The following is a 24,505-nucleotide window of genomic DNA, read 5'->3' as shown; positions in this document are numbered from 1 at the left end:
TCTGGCAAGAAAGGAACAGGCCAGTAGGGATGGGACTCGGGAGGTAACCCTCCTACAGCAAAGACTGGCCCAGTACTCCAGAACCAACCAGGAGGCACAGAAAGAAAATGAGGCTCTCTGTCAGCACAATGATAGACTCCAGCAACAGGTAGCCATGCAGGAGAGACTGAAGAGTCTAGTAAAGCCTTAACTGAGGAATTGAAAGCACAGGCTCTTGCATGGCAACAGGGAGCAGGGGCTGATAAAGATGAGGTTTGCTGGGAACGGAAAACACCTGAGCATAACCTCAGGAGCCCTAGTACCAGAGGCCTTCATCTGTCCCAGTCCCTGGAGCCACAGGGATGGCTGATTACTATCCAACCAAAAGTATGGGGCTCATAGGCCAGTACCACCCAGGAATGGATGGGCGGGCATCCGGGTATGGGCACCTAAGTACAGTGCAATTTAGCCCCGTGAGAGTAGGCCCTCTAAGGGCATTCTGAAAACCTCTGCCCATTTAGGTCAGTGGGGGGTACCCATCAAATCCGAACAGCAAGGAGGAATCTGAAGACTCCTCCGCATGCCCCAGAACACAAGAGACTAGGTCCCCACATTCTGCCGGCCATTCCCAGGCTCGCAGAATTCAGGAAAACTTGGAAGATCAGACGGGAACCTCTGGGAGCAGTGCCTCTGAGTCAGAGGATGAATGGACTAGGGTTACCCAAACCAAGAAGGCCAATAAGGCAAAAAAGGGCCTTGCTTAAGGACCCGTAAAACAGATTAAGGCGATAAGCAGTGTCATCACCCCTTATCACAAGAACGTCAAGTATTCTGTTTGGGAACACTTGGAGCTTTACGAGCAAATGATGGCGACTTTCCATTTGAAGGACAGCAGTAGCTGCATTCAGTATGTAAAATGGACATTCTCCCCAGAATACTCCAGTTTCTTTGCGGGGCTGGAGGACCAAAACTATTCAAGATGGTCCACATATAGGGCGGCCATCTTGAAACATTTTTCTGTTCACCAGAATCCCCAAGAGGCTCACAAGGCAGCCTACAATTTGCAATGTGGGGAGGATCAGGCCCCACAAGAATTTGTGCAGGAAATGAAGCGTGCCTTTGCGCAGACTACCAAAAGGGTGCGCACGGACAGCAAAGAGTTTGTAATCACTTTTTTCCATGCCTTACTCAAATACATAATGACCCAGCTAGTGAGAGATTTTCACGAGAAAAGGTCACTAGACTGGGTCATTGAACAGGCTACCCGGATCTATGAGGTGCAGAAGCCCATAGAAAATAAAAATAACGCCCAGAAAAGCCCCAAACCGACCAGCACCCCTGCTGCTGCCAAGGTGGCAGAGGTAAAGGTTGCCCCCATTTTAGATTTGGAGATGGGGGGCCGAAAAACCTGCCTGCACCAAATAATTCTCCGCCCATAAGGCCCTTTCGGGCCAGTCACAGACAGGGAGTCAAGGAGGTAGTCCCACAAACGGGGTCCCTCGCTCCCCTGACTATGTAAGTGCCCACTACAAGGGAAACCGACCCATCCTGGGTTATGTGTGGACTCCTCCAGCCCAAGGTGGGGGATCCAACTAGGCACCAAACCCAGGGAACTTCCTCCTAACTTCCCCCAGGAGGGCAGAAATTCACCAAACCCTGGGCAGAACTTTATTCCCAGGTATCCACCCAATTTCCAGCCCCAAAATCATCCATTCTTCTTTCCCCAATAGCCTGAGCCCAGACCATCTAATCCGGGAGAGGGGAGGCCAAGGGTGGAGGGGTACCCAAATCTTCCCAACCAGGGGTACTACCAGAGAAGGGATAGCTACCCTTCCTGGGATCAGCCCAGGGGAGAAAATATAACCCCGTATCAGCCTGAGCGGGTTTCACAGTTAGAGCGCTAGGTCCAAAATATGGCACGGGATCTGGGTCACATGCTGAGGGCTCAACAGAACCCCCAGATGAGCATGCCGGCGCAGAATGCCCCAAACTCTGGGCCTGGTGCTCCAGAACAATGACGGGGGCAGCACCCCGATAACCCACCGGTTCCCAGGGAGGAGGCACAAGGGGAAGGGGGGTGTAAAGCCTTGGAGGAAGCTTCCTTCCCCACTTGTAAACAGCCCCTGGAAACCCAGGAACCGGAAACAAAATCTCCTACCCCTGAAAGTCTGCCACCCAAGGAGCAGAGAGGAGGTAGGAGAAACAAAGGACCCAAACAGACCCGGTTTGTGGAGGAGGTGCAGATCTTCCAATATGAGGGAGAGGGATCCTCAGAGGATCCTGGGAAAAGGATCTTCTCCTTCAGAGATGGGGGAACTCCTCCCAAAGAAAGATGGGTCCCAATGGATTCACATCCCAACTGGGGAGATGTGGGGGCTGAGCTAGCGCCACCCATCATCTCATCCTAGAACCAACCGCCTCAAAATCCCCTGGTTCAAACCCATCCTGGTGACTGCCTCCAAAACAGGGGGGCGGCCCAGAACCGGAACAAGGGGAACCCACAATGGCTCTGATTTCCAGTTGCCAACTTTTTCTTGCAGATTCCCATGACTCTCCACAGAATTCTGCTCAAATCTCTTCTCTCACAATGTCCAAAACTAAAAAATTAGCCCGCCAGTTGTCCAAAAATGTGCATTATCTGTGCCCCCTTGAGGAGAAGGAGGGAAGATACTATGCCCCGGTACAAGTGCAGGGGCAGGGTTCAATTTTGGCACTGGTGGACACTGGATCCCAAGCTACTCTTTTGTCCAAAAGGGCCTTTGATGAACTAAATGCAGGAAGGGGGGAGAATTACTGTATCCCTCTCACCTCTCTTCCTGGACAACTTCAGAACTTTGACGGGAAGGAAATTCCCGTCGAGGGGACTGCAGATTTGGACATTAAAATTGGGCGACACAAGGTGAAACACCCGGTCATAGTAGTGACTCCAGAGGGCACCCCTTATTTACTAGGGAATGACCTCCTGAGAAGGTTGTCACCCCTAATAGATTGCGTAAACAAGTTTCTCTGGAGCCAGACTAGCCGACCAATAAAATTAAAACAGAGCGTCAACCATGTTAGTTTAAACAGCACCTGCCACATGGTTGAATAAAAATCTGACCAAGTAGAATTTCACTTCCAGAACAACCAAATTCCAGACGTGACAGTAATAGCAGTAGGACAACAGACTGGTGACGGGGGGTCCTTTCTATTTCTGAAAATCAACCTTCCTTCCAGTTTAAGGTGGTATTCCACACTGGAAGGAAACACTCTGAAATTCTTTTCTAGTCCACAATCAGACATTCCCACTCCAATAGTCCAGAAAGATGTGAAATCAGCTCAGAGTCTGGCTGATATTCAGCAAATTGGAGAGCAGTTGTTCATCCCTGTTCAGTTAAATGATGGGAAGGACTCTGTTCTCGCCCGAGTGTGTGTGAACAACGGTAAGAGCTTCATCAGCGAAGCCATGTTCCGCCAACTCCCAAAAGATCCAGCCATTCCCACATTCAAACTGATAGACAAATGGGAAATGGATCTGGAAACACCCAATTCCAAAGATCTCCTGCCAAGCAGGTGTATGCTCAAAATCTCCATTGGCAACAAGAGCATAGTCCATAATTGTTGGGTCGTGCGAGATGTCACTGCCGCCTTTTACTTAGGCAGTGACATTCTCAATCGCTGTGCCATTAGTTTGGACCTAATAAACTTCAAAGCTTGGTCCCGATTAGCGGATAATCCCATGGGCTTTGATGATCCAGAAAAAGCATTTAGGTCAGCTCAATTGCTACATTATGCAGTTGAAATTGAGATTAAAGAGGAAGTCACCATCCCAGAAAGGACCCGACAATTCTCCCTGGAAGGGAAAGTTAAAAGAGGACAAAAATTGAAAACCTCTGATGCTTATATTCATCTAAATGCTGCTCTCCAACAGCAAGGGTTAGGGGTAAACCCAACACCATTAGTCAACATAGAACATGACACCATTCCAATAGAGGTAGATAACAGCGACTTAAAGAGTATTACTCTAGCCGCAGGCACCATTATTGGAATGCGGTTGATGACCGACATTTCTCCATTGATTTAGGAAATGAACTGTTAGGACCAATCCCCAAGGACTGTTTTGACAGTGACAGTGATGACAATACAGGACCAGTCAGGAACTTTACCCGGCATGGGGGGAACTTCCTGGTATACACTTCTTGCCATTATGGTAAGGAAGATGTGACTTGTGACTTCAGAAGGGATGAGGTGATTTTCCTGGTCCATGAGGGCTGCCTTTCCCACCTGAAACCTCCAGTCCAAATCAGCAATCTGACCAGGGACTTCTCCACCGAGCTGGAGGAGGCCGCTGAGATAGCGAAACCAGAAGTCTTTCCTGGCTTCAGGCAGATGGCGGAAGAGAGAGTCAACCTAGCTGATGCCTGTGTGACTCTGGAACAGAAGCAAAAGTTGAAACAAGTTTTCTTGGATTTTCAAGATCTCTTTGAGGTAGACTCATATGACTGTGGTCGCACCGACATCCACACAACAACAATTCCCACAGACCCTGGCATGACTCCAGTGTCTGTGAAGCAATATCGCTTGCCTCTCGCATCCATGGAGTCCCTTACTGAAATAGTTAAGAACCTTGAGTCCTTGGGAATAATCTGTCCAGTACACAGCACCTTCAATAATCCGGTGCTGGGAATATTGAAGCCAAACGGCCAGTGGAGACTCTGTGCTGACCTTAGGGAGCTCAACAAACGGGTCCATGCTTCCCGATCGCCTCTTCCCTACATTGACCAAGGGCTGGCCCAGATCCAGGGGTCACAGGTATTCACTGCAATAGACCTGACCAATGGGTACTGGATGTGCCTGTCAGTAGGGAGGACCAATACAAACTGGATTTTTCCTTTGGGGGTCAGCAGTACACATGGACCCGGACTCCCTTCGGATACCTCAACTCGGCAATGAATTCAACATTTTCCTACATAAGGCCATGCCCGTCATGGGTGTGAGGGGTAACCTGGATTATGTAGATGATGTCATCATCAAAAGTTCATCTATGGAGGAACACGTAGCGGAGATCCGTTATGTTCTGACACAGTTGAGGGCCTCCGGAGCAAAACTTTCCTTTCAGAAAGCACAGTGGTGTAGAACCTGTGTTAATTTCTTGGGGCATGAGATTACTCCTCAGGGTCTCTGTCCCCAGGAAAAGAAAGTGGAAGCACTTCAGAAACTGAAAGACCCCACAACTCTGCGGGAACTAAGGAGCCTCCTTGGACTGACTAATTACAGCAGAAAGTTCATTGAGGGCTACGCAGAGATCACCAGACCCCTGATTCATCTTTTGAAGGGGGGGTCAAGTGGGAATGGGGTCCAGAACAATCTGAGGCAGTAAGACAGCTCAAAAGAAGCCTCTCACAAGCGCCTTGCCTAGCTTACCCTGTCAGAAACAAGGAGTTTTTCCTGGAGACACGATTCTCTAATACATGCTTGACTGCAGTATTATATTGAAAGCAAGTCAATAAAGTAATCTCCTATGCGAGCAAAACTTTATCCTCTGTGGAGGAAAAATTCAATGATTGTGAGAAGGCACTCCTGGCAACGGTGTGGGCATTGAAGAATTACCACCCGTTTATCCATGGGGAATACATCATAGTGGAGACTCCACACCAGCCTCTGCAATATCTCCAAAGTGACAGAATCCGGGCCGAAAATGTGAGTAATTCCCGAATTACTTCCTGGATTCTGTCAATGCAAGGCTTTCCTGTGGAGGTCAGATATGGCCAAAACAAGAAGAGTCCCCTCGCGCAAGGTCTGGCTGACTTGGATGACTGTGCCAGAGAAAACTGTCTCGAGGATGAAAGTCTAAAAATCAAGGACAACATGGAGGCATACCTTAATTCCCCCCATAAAGTCTTTGAAGAAGACAAGTGTGAGGGAATGCCCACTGTCTATGTGGATGGATGCTCTTACCATGTTGACAACAATGGGGAAAAAGAACTTGTGGCCGGTGTAGGGAATGCATGGGTGAATGAGTCCCCAGAACCCTCCGCTGGGTACAAAATTGGTCCCTGAAGTAGTCAGGTGGCAGAGTTGATGGCTGTGCATCAGGCCATCCTCACTGCTGTCCAACATCAACTCCACGAACTGGTCATAATCACAGATTCAGATTATGTACGGAACGGGTTCGTGGAGCACCTGGTTAATTGGAAAACCAGAGGCATGTTATGTGCTAATAACAAACCCTTGAAACATGGGAAGTTAATTCAAAACATTGATGATCTGGTCACCGTGAATGGGATGACCATCTACTGGAAGAAGATCAAGGGTCATTCCAAAGTAGAGGGACCAGACAAAACTGGAAATGACTTAGCTGATCAACTGGCCAAAACCAGGGCCATCCAAGGGGATCTAATAGAGATAGAGTCCCTGTTGGGAGAAATCCAGGTCACTGCTATCACTAGGTCCCAGACAAATGCTCACAATTATCTTTCAACTGTACAATGGAGTAAGGAGACCCCAGATGCTGATTTGATTACGGCCCAGAAGGGGGATCCAATAATTGGTAAGTTTTACCAACACATTAAGGACCCTGAGAACTTTCCCCTGACGGATACCGATTACATTGGGAAAGAGGACCTTAGAGTGTTGATGAAATGTCCAAAAATGTTCCGAATCCAAGATGGTTTGTTGGTAAGGAAATCCCAAGCTGGCCATGATCAGTGGGTGGTCCCTACCTCATTCCGAAGCCTGATGTTAAGTCACGCCCATGATGCGGCCACCGCCGGTCATAGGGGGTTTCATACAACACTTGAGATCTTAAGAGAGGTTGCATACTGACCACACATGGGGCAGGACCTCGACCAATACTTGAAGGGGTGTCTTGTGTGTGCACAATTTCAGCCAACATCCCTCACACACCGTGCGCCTCTCCAAAAGAGGGGGATGACACTGCCATGGTCAGATTTGCAAGTCGACTTCATAGGCCCCGTTATTCGCTCCTCTAGGGGAAATAAGTGCATGTTGACGGTGACATGCTTATTTACTAAATGGGTGGAATGTCTCCCAGCCCCAAACAGGAAGGCAGAGACAGCAGCTGCCCTGATGATCAACCGCATCTTTTCACGTTTTGGTCTACCTCAAAGGATTGAGTCAGACAGAGGTAGCCATTTTACCAGCGAAGTAATGACAAAGATGTGGGAGATACTGGGGGTTAAAAGGAAGCTACGTATTGCTTACTGGCCAGCCTCTTCTGGTGCAGTGGAGAGATACAACAGAACCATTGTGAGCATCTTAAAAAAGTTTGTGGCAGATTCTGGGCCAAGTTGGGATAACCGATTACCTCTTGTCCTAATGGCCATCAGATCTACCCCTTCATCTGCAACTAAAATGTCACCGTTTGAGCTAATGACTGGACACAGGATGGTGCTTCCCCAGCATTTGCTCTACAAGAGTCAAGAGCAAACCTTGATCAATGCTTCCACTACTCATGAATATATTGAGAATTTAAGGAAACACCTTCAACATGCTTTTGCCTTAATAGTGGTGGGGAAATGTCTACGAATATGTTTCTGCCGCTTTTGCTTTGTCATCCTAGGAGAGATGAAACCATGGAGACTGACCAAGGAGGACGACCCGGGGACTGGAAGCAAAGATCCGAGGGACCCAGGGAACCGCCCAATTCTCTCTTCAGGACCGGCGAGGAGAACCGATCGATCCACCCTGATTGAGGAAAAGATGCTGAACTTTGCCATCTGTGGAATCGGAAGAAGATGATGCAGACATCCCAGCGCGCGGATCAAAACATCCTTTGCGCCCACTCCCCCTCGACTCAAAATCAAAGTGCAGTCGGGTGGGGGGGCTTCTCAGGTGTCTTGACCCTCGTTTGAATTATTAGGCTACAACATTTGGTGCTGTGGGCTTAGAAAATCCAAGATGGCCGAAAAGCCCACATTTTTCGCCAGAATCCAGGAAAACCGCGCAGTTTTGCGCACACCAAAATGGTCGCCTAACCTGCCACCCGCCAGTGCGAGCGTGATGGGCCAGAAGCGCCATGAGTGAAACGTGGTGCCAAAGGAAAAACAGCAGTGCCTGTTAGCTCAAAAAGCTCTTTGAAATCACCTTTGTTTCTCTGAAATGCAAGCTCAAAATGCCTATTTAAAACATTACAAGATATTCAAAAATCTCACTGAACACCAGCATGTAGTCTTGTGTGCATACAAAATCTGGAAAGATGAAGAGCCTAAAACACTGTTTATAACAAAACTGGCTGAGCTGTGGATGTCAGCAGCTTAAGTGAAATTGGATTTAAAACCACTAAAATCGAAATGTTTAAAATAAATGAGTGACCTACTTTTGAGTGTCACATAGGTTGCAACTGTTTAAATGTCATAGTTTTGAACTTACAATCAGCGTTCTAGCTGCATGTGTAAAAATTGTACGTTTGATTTGAATGAAGAAAACTGGAACAAAAGTGACATTTAGATGAAGCCTGGCTTGAAGAGATTGAATTCTGCCCGGCAACTACCCCTGACAGGAGTTGAAACTTGCCCAGCAACTGCATTCCCAGGCCTGGCCTGTCTTCTCCTTCCCCCACCAAAAGGAGATTACACCCCTCTTATTGAATTAAGGGAGGGGTACGTGGGGCTGCAGGAAAACAGAACAATGAACTTTCCTTGGCTCAGGCAAATGCTAAATCAGGGGTCATAGATGGCTTCCTCTTGGAAGGAAATGAGAGGGGCGCTGCCTCTCTGAGCCAGCTGAGCTTGGAGGCGGGAACAGACAGAAATTCCCCCATGTGCTTTGGAACCTAAACCACACCCATCTGGGCCAGAGCATAATTTTAAAAAGATGGATAATTCATAGTACGGAAGTGTCAAAATTATGTAAATAATATCATTATTTCTGTGATTTTTCTGTGCACATTTTAAGAGGTGTTAGGACTCTGTGGTATGTTCTGGGGAGTAGTAGCGGAAAATAGGGTGTTACTCCAAGTGTCTGTATGTTAAAAATCTGACACTTCATCATCTGATGCCCATATTCCTTGCGCACATTTGTGTAAATTCTGGAAAAGTTTAGAGGTTGTGTTCTGGATGAAAAGGGCAGAATTCTGTCAGAAATGGACACAACATCTTACAAAGACAGGGATCGGATGGTTTGGTGCTACAGAAAATATGTTAATTGGACATATAATATTAGAAAAATTGTACATAGATAAATACGCATTTGGATCAAAAATAGATTTGTGTGCAAAGTGACAAGGGGAGTGTTCTTTCTGTATGCCATAAAAATGACACCAGATGACTCACAACTATGTTCTCCAGTGAGAGCAGAGAAAATCCGCTAACCTATCAGGATCTTCAGAGGGTTGGGCATAGAAAGTCAGCCTTCCCACCCACTTTCAAAGACGTAAAAAGGACCACTGAAACCCAGGTAGGGACATTCACTTTCCACTTCAAACTGATTTCTTGCAAAGTGCTTTGCCGGACCAGACAATATTCAGAAGGACCATATCCAGAACTTAGAATCCAGACTTCAGAACTTGTAGCAGAGAGGCCTAGTCCACAAGCTGAATCCTTTTCAGAGGCCTCAGAATCCAGCAACCTAACCAAACGATTCAACAGCCGGGTGAGCTGTTTGATTCTGGCCTAGAACCCTGTGCCGGAAACACCCAGAAAGCAGAGCTGTATCCAGAACTGTGACCAGACCAGACCGCTGTGCAGTGCCGAAACCAGAACCAGAGATCCAGACCAGAAGAGCAGAGCAGAACCAGACCAGAGGCCATGCTGTGAGCAGAACCAGTGCCAGAGACCGTCTGTGGCGAGGGAAGTCCAGTCCCAACCTGACCAAATCTTTACGGCCTATTTCAAATTTATAGTGTGAGTACCCAGCCAGAACTGTGCATAGTCATCTATTAGTTTAAAATAAGCTTATCCCATACAATTCCGCCTACCTAGAACTGCATCATAGAAATCGTGTGTCCATTCTGTGATTTTAAAGCTGCGAAAGTGTCATTTGCCATTCTGAATCATTATTTCATTTCTGAAAATCTACCTCCACAGAATTGTCCGTATCTTTGTAACCGCACGTGCTAGGAACGAGATTTAACTTTCATTTTAAAGCTAAGATCCTCAGCTTTCCATCAAGCCTAAAACCAACTCCTTATAGTTTTTCCGTAATCACGCTCGACGCACTCGGAAAAAGTGCTGCGAATTGCAATTTGAATCAAATTTCTCCACCTGTCAAAATCGCTGTCTTTTGCTGGCAACTGCTGAAATCCGTTTTCAACCTGATAATCCCTCATGAATCATTGCTAGTGTTGACCTGAAGTAATTCAAAGTAGCTGTCACCTACCCTGAATCTTCTGTAGGGAATTAAAATCATTTTAGCATAGTTTTCACTTCTTTGCAAATCACATTTAAAAGTATTTTTCCTGTGTTTTAAAAGCAGACCGGTTGCTCTAAGCTTGCTAGGGGAGAACTGAAATTTGAAATGCATGTGGATTGTATCCCTAAAAACTGTGTGCTTTACTTCCATCTGCTTATATTGCATACAGGGGGTTGTGAATTGCCACAAGGGGAAAAGTGATTATATTATCTCTTGTTGAAACCATATCAGTTTATTTATGTGCTGCATTCTTTTCCATCATTGCATTTTCTTGAACCCATAAAAGCATTCTCAGCTACTTTATCCTCTCTATACAAACTCCTAAGTAATTTTAAAAAAGTGTGCTAGTGTAATGCTATCCATTGTTGATCACTGTCATGTACATAAGTGTGCTATCAAATATTAATTTATTTATAAAAGTGTGATATATATATCTTGTGTAATTTTTTCAATAAATCTTTTTAATTTGCAAAACAAACCTACTTCTTGGCTCAGCGAGGTCAGGGGGATTCCAAGAGAGGGGCGTTATACAAGGGTTTATCATCCAGATCTATGAACTTGTCATAAAAATATAAAAATAAGGGCTTCCCTTGGGCATCCCAGACTAGGCATTGACTCAGTTGGAGTGATGAATTGAAGTCGCTTCACAAGGTCAAATGTAGCATCAATTAGGGTAATGAAGAGGTCTGTCAGACCAGTTTTCTTTTTTTGAATTAAAGAATGCAGTGTATAAAACGATACATCATGTTATCAACCACACATTCAAATCTGTACCAGCAAAATACATAATCAAAATTGCAGAGTAAAATATTATTGAACAATAATAACATTGAAATAGATCTCAATTTCACATACTACAAAGTACTAAACTTAATTCACATGATTACCCCCAAACTACCATACATTTAGTGATGATTATAATAAAGGAAAGATCCTCACACATAATTTAAACTTCTGCTAATGTCTTTTGTGCAACAAAAGAAGCCTAACAAATGTTGTAAGTATAAATGAGAGTCGCAGGTTCAAAGGTCCCTATACTTGGTACATCTGTCTTCCGTGTGTTTTGGAATTAGCCATCTTCTCCTCCATCCATGATAACGGGAAAAAACAGGAGAAAATGGAGCATGTTTTCGAGCATCCCAACTGGGCAGGATCAGTGGTCATACAAATGCTGGTCAGCCATCCATTGAGGCACATTGCTCCGTAGTTACTGGTTGTCTAATCTTACTCGGTTAATTGGGGCCCCAGGGAGTGGATGTGTCAGCAGATCCAGATATTGTAGATGTTCCCCTAACACCATAGAACTCACTTATTGTCTCACTGAGTATTACCCCAAGCCTTCAGCCCTCCACAATTCCTGTAAAGAACATTTTTAATGGTACATTAGCTGGCTTGAAGAATCGTGCCTCAATCTTTAGTAAAGTAAACACCCGTCTCATATTAGTTAGCCATTTGATTTCCTTTGTATTGTGTAAAAGGAAACAACTCCTAAAGAGCAGTACAGCAAAGTGAATACTCACGAGGCTTAACTCCTGGCTCTTGCCTAGTGCGGGTACTGAGCCCTTTGATCAGATCCCCAATACTTCTTTTAAGAAAGGTACAATATAGGATCTCTTCCAAATTTTAGGGATCTCCTCTACTGCCAAAATATCATTAAACCATTTTATCAAAACTGCACCTTAAACTATAGGTTTCACTTAATCATTTCAGGAGAGAGAGCATTCATGGACTGGTCCAGGGGTCTTCCCATTTTTGATTGATAGCAATGCCCTCGTTACAATAGCCTGAACCCCGAATGATACCGTATCTCCTTTTCATATTTCCGAAATGTTATGCCCCTTAGGAGGCATGCACACATTGGGCTGTGTTTCCTGCTCATAGCATAAGTGTGCATAGTTGTGAAAGCACTTTGTTGCACTTACATCATTATACAGATATGGAGGATAGCTGGCCCAACATAAAAATATAGCCCAACATGCTCTCAAATGATTTTTAAAAAATACCTTGTGCACTGAGTAACAAAACCCACAGTATATTCAAACTAGAAGGAACCTTTTATACTGCTTTCTTGCCTCCCTGAATTTAGGGGGATGGTGATTGCATTAGGATACTTAAGGATTTTAAAAAGATCACTGTTGCCCTGTTTACAGGTCTTATCAAAGCCTGACATTATATTTTACTGGCACTTAAGCTTCCTGGAATCAGCAACTCTAGAACACCTCCCCCCAGCTACCCTAATAAGATCAGCCTATTCAGCCATTTTGTAGGCATTGGTGGTGCTATACGATATCATTCTTTCCAGACCCATAAAATGAAGGCCAGAATGTTAACTGAGCCTGCTTCACTGTACTCTGGCTTCAATCGCATGTTCCTTCGGGGAACTTGCACCTCCCTAATGCCTGCTTCCTCTCGCATTTCGTCACCAGAGCTCCGCTGGACAGCTCTCTGTTCTGTTCTACGCAGTACTCTGAAATCAAACATTCTGTCCAATAAGTGTAAATTCCAACAAATGCAATCTATCAAGGATTCAGCCTCAGGGCCCACCTCTTCCACTAAGGAGAAAGTGGTGATCGATGGGTCTGTATGGGGTTTCTCTTTTTCCTGTCAACTGGGTCTCTGCGCGGTCCCCTGGTGATTTCTTTGTGTACCCGCTGCGCCTTCATACGGTTGAGTCCATTCTGTGCGTGTTACAAATGATCAAAATCAAATCCGGCGAGGTAAAGGTGTAGGATGCCGGTGAATCTAACCTCAATCTTCTATTTAAAGTTCTAGCTCTTGACCTATGCATCACACCCACCGCTGTCCACCTGCCTTATCTTTCTTTTCCGTTGACGTACTGAACAGGTCAAAATCAATGCGCTGTCTCAGTGTCCTTCAGTGCTTCAGTGATGTGACCCCACTGAGCTTGGAAGATAATAAAGCATGCGAAAATATCCTTTGTTCAACCACTGTGTTGCAAATAGTTCACATCATTATGGCACTGAATGCAATCTCTTCAGTTCATGTATTTAATTACATTTAATTTAATTTAATTTTATTTTATTTTAGGCACTTATTAAACTTCAACCCTGGCCCCAGTGGTCTCAAGGAGCGCTGGAGAGAATTGTAATAATATGTACAAAAATATGATACAAAATAAAACAGAACAGAAATAATAGCAATTTTATAAATGTTTTCATACAAATCCAACTTAAAGCAGTACACCAACTGGATGTTTAAAAAAATATTTTGGGAATAAATAAGTTGAAAAAAGGTAAAAGTGAAGAAGCCTGTCTGAAAGAGGAGGGGGCCGGGGGGTGGTTTACAAGCTCTAAGGTAAGGGTCTGAAACGAGCAGCTTTCCAGATGCGGTCCAAAACATCTGGATATCCAAAGGTTGCAGATCCCTGCTCCAAGAACAACCACAGAAAAAGAGTGATTTTGGTTTTATATTTTTACCACCTTCAGAATCATAGGAATTCACTGTCTTTGCTCTGCCGCTTAGAAACTAGGCAACTGAGCTGCGGTAGAATCAAGGCCTCGCAGATAAAGCAGCACAGTCTTAACATGGTCATGTATTGACCTGGCAGCTAATGACGGGGAGGCAACAAAGGGTGAACATCGTCAGGCCTTCCGGCACCGGTTATCAGACGGGCAGCCGAATGCAGCTGGGAGTGAAGAGCACTCCAAGCCTCTGGAAACCACAACAATCAGCAGAGCATTCTCCTGGCAATGCTAGAGAGTGCAATTGCTGCTATAACAGAGTGAAAAAGACCTTTTTGGTAAACAAAAAAAAAGGTTTCAATTTTCTGGAGTAAACATAGCTGAAAGTGCACTTGTTGGGCTTTTTTAGACACATGAGAATGGAAAGAAAGTTGTGTGTGTCCATTACAATTCCAAGTCATTGGGCCTCACTACGAGTTTGGAGGTAGTCATGCCGTTTTTACCGGCAAGGCTACCCCCAAACTCGGGTCCGGGTCCCGAAAAATGGGAATTACCGGGCCATTCCGACCTTTGCGGACCCGGTAATTACCATTCGCGGGACCCGGACTCGGTACATCCCCATTCCCATTTGAGCCCGCATAGGGCTCAATGGGAATAGGGGGGATGGTAACAACGGTCCCGTTAATAACAGGACCGTTGCTACCATCCTGTTCTGCTCGCAGGTGCTGCTCTGCATGTCTGGTCTGACCAGGCGTACAGAGTGGCCCCGCGAGCGGAACTCAGAATGTTGCGGCGAGGTAACAACGGCGCTGGTAGCACTACAGGTGCTGTTGTTGCCTCACCGCAACACTCATAATGAGGCCCATTGAGCAGCTCCTGATCGCGTAGGGGCGATGCCTTGATTCATTCAAATAGGCAGCCAGGGTTCTATCCGGCGAGCAGATTTGTCTAGAAACTCTGCTTTAGAGATACAGAATCTGAGACTGGCCCGGGCCATCAAGGCCTCAATCACAGAGAGGATACCCCAGGTGAAGGCCATCCTCATCTGAAGACCGTTGAAGATATCATTGCGCATCGTCGCCGAATGGAGATGCCCTATCCAGACACCAGATCTCCTATCAGCTCCATGCACACATTGAACCTTACATGGGAAAGAATGGACAACTGTGAACCCTGTACTGTACAGGCAGAGGAAAAACCTGGCAGTGCCCGCCTAGACAGACTTAGATCAGTTGAAAAGTCCAAAACGTTACCTGTCATGAAGGTGGGGGAAAGTATAAGATGGTGTCCCAACGGCAATGCGAGCGGGGGCACCCAGAAGGGGCCACGGCCAGGTCGCATGGGGCTTAATGCAGGAATCGGGGACAACAAATGGCTGAACATTGTGGACAGACAAGCAGAAGGCCAAGCCAACGCGCCAAGAAGACGGACGTTAGAGTGCAGATCCCAACACAAAGTGCCAGTTGCAGTGTAATGTTTGTTGGTGTTTGTTTGTTATGTGTTGGAATTAACAAAAGAGTTTTAAAAATAAATTTTAAAAAAGGTGGTGAAGAGCGTGCATCAACAGAAGATTGTAAAATTGTGAGTGCCTAGAAATGTATTATCTAGAATTAGGAATATTGACATCACCAAGAAAAAAATTATTAGAATATGACGTCAATGGAAAAAATCAAACCTGAAAAAATATCCAGAAATTTGGGCAGTAACCAGGAGGATAATAAATAGGATAAAACATAAAAGATGATAGATGGAAACTTCGATAGAAATAGACATTAATTCAAATGAGGTGTTAAAAGTTCACAAGTAGTAGATTTGTGAAATATGATTTTAAAATGTAATAATATACACATTTGTGAGGTTAACAGACCTGAGTGAAGCGATGACCTCAGCAGGACTCGGGCCCGTTACCAGGACTTATATGTCTCCGGAGACAGGAGTGATTGCTATTCGTTCTCTGGGTTTCCATCCAGAGTGCAGATTTTTTTTTGTATTTTTAATAATTTATTTATGGTACATGGGCTCCGTGCATGTTGTACCTTTTCTGTTTCCATGGTGGGTGCCGAAGATAGGACAGAGGGTGGGATGGGAGCTTCTCCCCAGGTCAAGCAGGTAAGCGAGTGTAGAGGGAGAAGGTGGCACAGGTGAGCTTGGTGGCTGGGGAAGAGGGCAAGGGGACCAGAAGGGGCAGGCGGCCTCACCAAATTCGGAGCTTGACCTTGAAGTGGAGGATTTACATCCAGGCCCGTGCTGGAGGTAACTCCTCCACTTTAATGCCAAATATTGGCAGAATTACTGAGGGCAGAATTACTGAGGACAGAATTACTGCCGGAGTTCATGCCTACAGTATATCCCATGGAGTTCTATAAACTCCAAAAATGGGGATTAACACTCCCACACCACCACAATCAGCTAGAGAGGTGCAGTAACAGTACTCAAGCTTGGCAGCAATTCCATTGTAAACTGTGGAATTATTGCCAAACTCGTAATGGGGTTACATCTACGATACAGATATAAGATAATTCAAAAAGTCTTTATAAGTCCTTCCCTCCATAACCAGCATAGTAACCAGAGTTGCAGTGTGACCATTTCAAAGGCAAGTACCTGAAAAGGCAGATAAATCAGTCACAAGTCCCTGAAAATAAGTGTTGGCCAAAGCCAATATGTACATTCTTTAGATAGTAACACACACAAGTTAATTAATGGGTTCCCAATTCCTATATATGAGGAGTTTCCCAGGAAGGAATCTTTCAACAGCACTCCACCGCGCATGGTCAGCCAAGGGTATTTATAGGGATCGGACTTTGCACCTGTTGAATCCCTATGGAAATAGTAGTGCATAAACAGTGGTCTGCACGGTCAGCCTTTGAACTTCGACGTGAAGGAAAACAACCCCAAGGTAAGTAGGTGTGGCTCGGGACAACTACACACACACCTTTGGTCTGGTTGCACGAGATGCAGGGATCCCAGCAACAGTGGCCTATTGCAGTATTGTGTTTAGGCATGACTAGCAGGGCTTCCACTCTCCCACAGGATGCTCAGTTCCAGTGACCCACCAGTTGGGCAGGACTGACAATGATGAAGGATGACAACTTAAACTTCCATGATGAGGACGGACCCCCGGGAGTATTAAGGCATGTTGAGTTGCTTTGGTGACCCTGCACAGGATCAGGCATACTCTAGATCACTGGACGCTTGAACCGGGGCTTCTGGCAGGTGCTTCTTCTCAGTGGAGAGTAGCAGCAGCCAGAAACTAGGACCACATCTCACACAGAATGAATAAGCAGAGCCTGAAGCCTCCAGGCAAGATGTGAGCAGTGGTGGCCATTCTGAGGATGGTCCAGGTACTTGGCAGTTCCAGTGACAGATCCGAGGTCCAGTGAAACCAGGACAGCTGTGCATGACTTTAGACTGGTTATGAATACCAGTCTAAGGGAGGAAGACACCTGGTGAAGGTCTCCCCTGGTTTCTAGAAAATGATCCAAAGGTTCCCCAGTGGATGGTGTTGACAATGCCCATTCACAGCTGCAATCCACCAGACTTTCTTCATGGTGTCTTAAGACTTAAGACTCTTGTTTCCAGAGGGCTGCACCGCGAATAGCTCCAGACTCCCTGTTTATAGCCCAAATGCAGACTTGCAGTCACACCAGCCCTCCAATGGTAAGGATGTGCACCATTCAAACAGGCTGATGGTGCCGGCCATGTGCATCCAGCTTCCCTGCATCTGCACTGCAACAGACACGCCCCATCTGGAATGTGGACTGGGGGCAGAAAGCCCCAAGAGCTGGTTTCAGTCCGCTCGGATGCACCCAGCGCTGACTGGTGGTCCATGGCCACAAAAGTGGATGACTAATTCCATTTCCTGCCTGAAAGGTCAGGAAGACAGCCAAAAAGCAGGATGGCCTAAGGAACAACATTTAAATCATAAGGGCTGCCATCCTGAGTATTTTGTACTGAAAAAAGCATTATCACAGTACAAACACTGACACACATTATTGCACCGTGAAAGTAGGTTTCCTGTCACCAGCCTGGTCTGTGCACATCAAAAAGGGTAACAAAAGTTATCTAACTGTAAAAGAAAAAGGGACACAAAGTATCTCTTCATTAGTCCTCTTAAGTTGGGGTGTACCACATTAAAGCAAGCAAAGGTCAAAATAAATGGGAGACGCTCTCCCTGCACTGGGAGCCATAGGGATGCCCAGTGTACCTGAAACGACCCGAGTAAAGCAAGTGAGTGCAGCTAATGAGACCTCACTCACTCAAATTACAGCCAGGAGACCAGGTTCATAACAAGCATAGTGGAAGCTCCATTAAAGTCAAGGGAGGGAAGGTTGCAAAAAGGGGAAATGTCCCTAAAATGTGAGACTCCCCTATAGCAGAAGAACAGTTCAATAAGCCCCCTGAGAAGGTAGAATTGTCCCCCAATGTCTGACTAGTGGATAGTAGAATAGCATTGCCCTGAATCAATGCTACTCTGGCCACGGTGCACTTTGTCAATTTAGAGACAGTCCGTCTCATATCAAACATCAGCAGTTACAATCATTGCCTTAGGTCTACCTGCAGTCGTCATCACACCAAAGGGGAACGTCAGAGGATGCACGTCTGACTGGGTCTCTAACTTCTAAATATTCCCCCACTTTGCAAACGTGCAGTCTAAATTGGATGCATTCATCAGGGCACGCCCCAACCCTCTGAAACGGCCGCCCACTTCTGATGCTCTGAGTCTTGTCCTCCTCCACTGCCTTCATCCAGCATATAGGCCCTGATTCATGGACTGTTTAGCACGCTGCAAAGTGACTTTGTACTGCCAACAAACATCCCGATTCACATAGCGGGGCAACGTGTATTTTTGCAGGGCAAAGTGACTTTGCACTGACTTTGCACTGGTGCAAAGCCACTTTGCACTGCACACATACACTGTGCACCTCTCTGTGAATTAGGGCGTTTGTTGGCAGAGCAAAGTCACTTTGCACCGCACTATAAATTCCATGAAGCAAGCCCATAATATCTTTCTTCAACTCCACATTAGTGAGCTTGGAGTGGTAGCCTAAGAGGACTACGCTCACGAAAGTGGTACAGTACACGAACCACCATTGTGACACATGTATGAAATGGAAAAGTACTAGCCCCATGTAATGAAGAAGTGGCACCAAGCAAATAAACAAGTGTGACATAATTACTTTCCTACTGGGTGTCTCCTCGACATACAAGTATAACATTCGTTTGGTGCCTGTTGAGTAAAGCGCTTCTTTGCTTTTATTTTCAGCTGAACATTTGCTTCCCAATTGTGTACTGTGTCTGCAGTGTCTGCCTGGTGGTGGTTCCCCTCTACAGTGACCCTTCCGATTCCATGGTTGGATTAGCTGGAATTTTGTCGGGCGCACCTATCTATTACTTCTTTATTCATTTGCCACCCCAAAGACAGCCAAAGATTCTCCGAAAAATATTAGGTAAGCAATGAAACAATTGCTGCTTTTGATACAGTAAGTTGCAACATATATTTATTTATTTTTTATATATAGTAGAGTTGTGTTAGCGACTCTATAGTTAAGGCTGCATGAGACTTTATGCTGGACAATACAAATAAATACCTTTCTCTGTAACTTTTGACCTCATCCATCAACGTTCAACAAATTTGGCATGCAACGTATCTGGTTCACGTAAGTCTTATGTCTTGTTTCTCCATTGGCCGCCCTGAGTACTTGGAAAGCAACAGGGGACTAGCTCCAGTTCATAGGTACTAGGATTACAGAACAGCGATGATGGACTATTCGTACACCCGCCTCCATCTTTTGTGACAAAAGCAGTCAGTTTGCAGATGTTCATGCTGACGTGACTGCGACTTATGATGATAGACTGAATTCTAACCGCAGAGTTCACAAAGAGTGCTTATCAAGCCTATGTGATCAGTGTGAAGGACCATAGCTGCATTCCTTCTCAACACACTATGGAAGATACATGATCAGTTGGGTCACTTGAGTCAACAAATTACTTTGTGGACAGGGGAAAGGATCTGCTGGAGCACTGCAGTTTTGACACATGATCAGATAAAGATGGCGCTAATGTAGGGATCATTGAAGGATGTCTACCTTATGTTATGTTAAGTTGACTTATACCGTGCACCATTACCATTAGCATGGTCTCCAAGCGCCCACATGCTTCTGTGAGAAAGTGGGTTGGGTAAGTTAGTGAGGGAAGAGGGAATAGCTGAGAGGTTGTGCTTCTCCGTTGGTGCTTGTAGAACCAGAAGGAACTGGCGTCTGTGCGAGTCAGGTTTCTAGTTGTGTTTGGATTGTGCACTGGGGTCATAGTGTCCAGAAGGGCAGCGTCTACAGCAACTACCTTCATCCACCTGCCCTACCATTTTTCTTTCTCTACCCCAACCTACCCCCTTTCTCTCTCCACTCCTCTAACCCTACCCCTCCTCTCTCTCCGCCCCACCTTACCCCCTCTCTCTCTTTACTCCCTCCCATGCACCCTCTTTCCCTCCCTTGCTCTACCTCCACCGATCTTACCCCTCTATCTCTCTCTAACTCCACCCACCCTACCCACTCTCTCCACCCCACCCCCACTAGTCCCTCTGTCTACTCCACCCCACAGATTAAGGCATGTCCTCTCAACTGCTTTTAGGTAGGGGTGGTCATGGGAGACATCAATGCAGTCAAGTCTGTAGAGATAGTGGAGATGGAGCTGCTCGGTGGGGGTAGAGAGAGTGAGGTTGGGGTGGATGTCAGTACAGAGAGTGGGGTGGGTGTGGTAGTTGGATGATATGATATGATATTTTATTTATATCGCGCTCGTAAACAGGTGTTTCAGAGCGCGACCAGGCATAGGGAGGGGAACAGGGAAGAAAACAAAAACAATGATCTTACTAGGCCCAGTGACATTGAGAACACGCAAGTGCATTGGGAAGGGAAAAGGGGGATGTGTATGGGAGGGGGGAGAAATTGGAAAGTGCAGAGCGTAGGAGAGGGCAAGATAAATAATAATCAAATGAATAAATAAGGTGATCCAAAGCAGTAGTAGTGCAGCCTGTGAGTGGCCAAGTGCAAGGTTAGTCAGATAGGGAATATCTGATAAGTTCAGAAAAAGAGTGGGGTGGGGCCTGTATGGGTTCAGATACAGGCCCAAGTGCAAGGGGTGGCCAGGAGACAGTGCAGGGGTTTGGCAGAGTGAGCAGGTAACCTGGGCCCGAAGGGCAGAGGTTGGCCAGATGCAGCAGTGCCGAGAGAGAAAGCAGATCAGCAGGGGAAAAGAGGGGCAGAGGCGAAGAGGAAGGTCTTGAGGAGCTTCCGGAACCGTAGATCGTTCTCCTCAAGTTTCAAGGTGGCAGGGAGGCAGTTCCAGAGGGAGGAGCCAGCCGAAGACAGAGATCTACCACCACAGGATAAAGAATAAGTACATAAATAAATAAATAAGATGATTCAAAGGGCAGACCCATGGGGGCAGGACACACAAAGAACAAAGTACCCTTTGGAGGACTCGGAAAAAAAGATCTTCAGCTGAAAGTAGCCCAGAATAGCCCCAAAGAAAACTAACCCACACATGCCTGTAATGGGGGTTGGGAGGGGGGAGTTAGGGCAGACAGAGTCGGGGTGGGGTAGATCGGGTCGAGAGATGGGGTGGTAGAGAGAACGGGTGTGGGGTTGTTGGGTGGGGGTAGAGAGACAGCCTTAGTAGGACTAAAAAACGGATCTGTAGAAAGTTGCCCAAAATATCCAAAAACCATCCAACCCGCACATTCCCATTATTGACACCACAAATGGGTTTTTAGGAGCCCAATTGTGCTGGAAGTAGCCCAGTATTGCGACCCGGCAAATTGCTGTGCAGCTGGGAAATGGAAAGCCCAGCACCTAACAGACTTCTCACAGCGCTCCGGATTGGAGAAAATATTGTTAGGCAACTCCTTATTGGGTAATACGGCGGTGGAGTTTAGAACAATAAACTGTATTGATTTGGTATTTTCATGTCATGTCATTGACGGTTATATGCCAACCAGATATTCTCAGTTCAGGACCCCCTTCTCCCCTGCCCCTCTCTCTCTCTCTCTCTCTCTCTCTCGCTCTCTCTATCCTGTAACAATAGTTTCAGAAATGTTGTGGTGCAACGGCACCAAAATTCACTGAAGCCAAAACAAATCACGTGTAGTCCGCAGCATTGATCACTCCGAGTGAAACAACTCCCGATTTTAAATGACATTAGAAAAATAGGAGCGAAAAAGCCCTGGGTCTGCCCCTGGGATCATCTTATTTATTTATTTATTTATTTACTTATTATTTATCTTGTGGTGCTAGATCTCTGTCTTCGGCTGGGGCCTCCCTCTGGAACTGCCTCCCTGCCACCTTGAAACTTCAGGAGAACCATCTCCAGTTCCGGAAGCTCCTCAAGACCTTCCTCTTCGCCTCTGCCTTTGCCCCTCTTCTCCCCTGCTGATCTGCTTACTTTCTCGGCACTGCTGCATCTGGCCAACCTCTGCCCTTTGGGCCCAGGTTACCTCCTCACCCTGCCAAACTCCTACACTGTCTCCTGGGCACCCCTTGCACTTGGGCCTGTATCTGTACCCATATAGGCCCGCCCCACTCTTTTTTCTGCACTTATCAGATACTCCCTATCTGATTAGCCTTGCACTTGGCCATTCACAGGTTGCACTACTACTGCTTTGGATCACCTTATTTATTTATTTATTTGATTATTATTTATCTTGTCCTCTCCTATGCTCTGCACTTTCCAATTTCTCCCCCCTCCCATGCACTTTCCCCCTTTTCCCTTCCCAAAGCACTTGCATGTTCTCAATGTCACTGGGCCTAGTAAGATCGTTGTTTTTGTTTTCTTCCCTGTTCCCCTACCTTTGCCTGGTCGCGCTCTGACACACCTGTGTACGAGCGCGATAAAAAAAAAATATCATATCATCCAACTACCGCACCCACTCTCTGTACTGACTTCCACCCCACCCTCACTCTCTCTACCCCCACCGAGCAGCTCCATCTCCACTATCTCTACAGCACCTACTTCATCCACCTGCCCTACCACTTCTCTTTCTCTACCCCAACCTACCCCCTTTCTCTCTCTACTCCTCTAACCCTACCCCTCCTCTCTCGCTCCACCCCACCCTACCCCCCCTCTCTTTACCCCCACCCATGCACCCTATTCCCCTCCCTTGCCCTACCTCCACCGATCTTACCCCTCTATCTCTCTCTAACCCCACCCACCCTACCTCCTCTATTCACCAACCCTACTCTCTCCACCCCACCACCCCACCCTCTGTCTACTCCAACCCCCTCATTCTTACTCTCACGCTCTCACTTTATGTCCTACCCTTTCATCTCACCCATTTTCGCTCATATTTCCTCTTGCTTCTTTCTCACAAGGACCCCTCTATGTTGTCAGTACTGCACCTCTCCAATAAGATAAGTTGTGAGGACATCTGCAAGGTTGTAATTCATTGGAGAAGCGCGACATACATGTGTCCTTGTACGAAATGACATTGAGATCAAAGCTATAATATAAGACAACTATGACCAAAGGCTGCAATTATACATGCAATTAACACATGTTACTCCCCACATGCACTGTTGTTCCTTTCTCCCACTTGTGCTGTACCTCCTCCCTCTTGTGCTGTCCATCCTCCCCCTTGTGCTGTCCCACCTCCCCTTTGCGTTGTCCCTCCTCACCACCTTGTGCTGTCGTGCCTCCATCTTGCGATGTCATGCCTCCTCTTGCGCTGTCACTCCTTCCCCCTTGTACTTTTTCTCCTTTCCCCTTGCGCTGTCGCCCCTTCCCCTTCTAGCGCTGTGGCTCCACCCACCTTTGTACTGTCAATCAGCCCCCCTCCCCTTTGTGCTATTGCTCTGTGTTTCCCTGGTTCTTATTTACGTTATTTAATTATTTTTTTGGGAGAAGTGCAGTACCACTGACAACATACAGATGCCCTCATATGAAATCTCACTCTGATTTCTTATGAGGACATCTGTATGCTGTCAGTTGCACTGCACCTTTCTATTCTGATTGTGATATATTGTGAGGACATCTGTATGTTGCCAGAGGTTCTATGTCTCTCCAATAACATAGGTTGTAAGGACATCTGCAGGTTGTAGTTCATTGGAGAGATGCAGTACCACTGACAACATACAGTGTCCTTATAAGAAATCATATTGAGATCAAAACTACATTATAGGTTGATGACCAAAGGCTGCAATTATACAAACAACCAACGGATGTCACTACCCACTTGCGTTGTTGCTCCTTTACCCCTTTTTTCATCCCTCCTCCCCCTTTGCACTGTCGCTCCTCTCCCTATTATGCTGTCCCTCCTCCCCCTTGCACTGCCCCTCCTCCCCCTTGTGCTGTCCCACCTCCCCTTCCACTGTTGTACCTTCCCCCTTGCGCTGTCGCTCCTTCCCCTTGTGCTGTCACTCTTCCTCCCTTGCGCTGTTGCTCCTTCCTACCTTGGGCTGTCACTCCTTTCCCCTTGCTTGGTTACTCTTCCCCTCCTGCACTATTGCTCCTATCCCCCATTGTGCTGTCCCTTCACCTCCCCTTGCAGTGTCCCTCCTCCTCCCTTGCACTATCCTTCCTTCCCCTCTTGCGCTGTCCCTCCTTCCCCGTGCACTGTCCCTCCTTCTCCCTTGTGCTGCTGCTTCCCTTTGCACTAGCCCTCCTCCCCCTTGTGCTGTCCCTCCTCCCCCTTCCACTGTTGTTCCTTACCCCTTGTGCTGTCGCTCCTTCCCCTTGTGCTGTCATTCTTCCTCCCTTGCGCT

At 46.5% G+C, this 24,505-nt stretch overlaps 1 protein-coding gene across 6 annotated transcripts in view; it reads left to right on the top strand.

Annotated features, from left to right (window-relative positions):
- Positions 1-24,505, top strand: part of LOC138481476 (Y+L amino acid transporter 2-like) — a 703,293-nt gene that overhangs the window by 630,858 nt on the left and 47,930 nt on the right. For all 6 annotated transcript variants that reach the window (XM_069613638.1, XM_069613637.1, XM_069613642.1 and 3 more), the window contains one exon: positions 19,015-19,198. In XM_069613638.1, the coding sequence (XP_069469739.1) occupies positions 19,015-19,198 (184 nt within the window). The remainder of the gene's footprint in view (positions 1-19,014; positions 19,199-24,505) is intronic.

Source organism: Ambystoma mexicanum, chromosome 5p (assembly GCF_040938575.1).
Source record: "Ambystoma mexicanum isolate Mex_15411 chromosome 5p, UKY_AmexF1_1, whole genome shotgun sequence".
NCBI lineage: Eukaryota > Metazoa > Chordata > Amphibia > Caudata > Ambystomatidae > Ambystoma > Ambystoma mexicanum.
The sequence above is the reverse complement of the archived record's forward strand: the minus strand, read 5'-3'. Positions and strand labels throughout refer to the sequence as shown.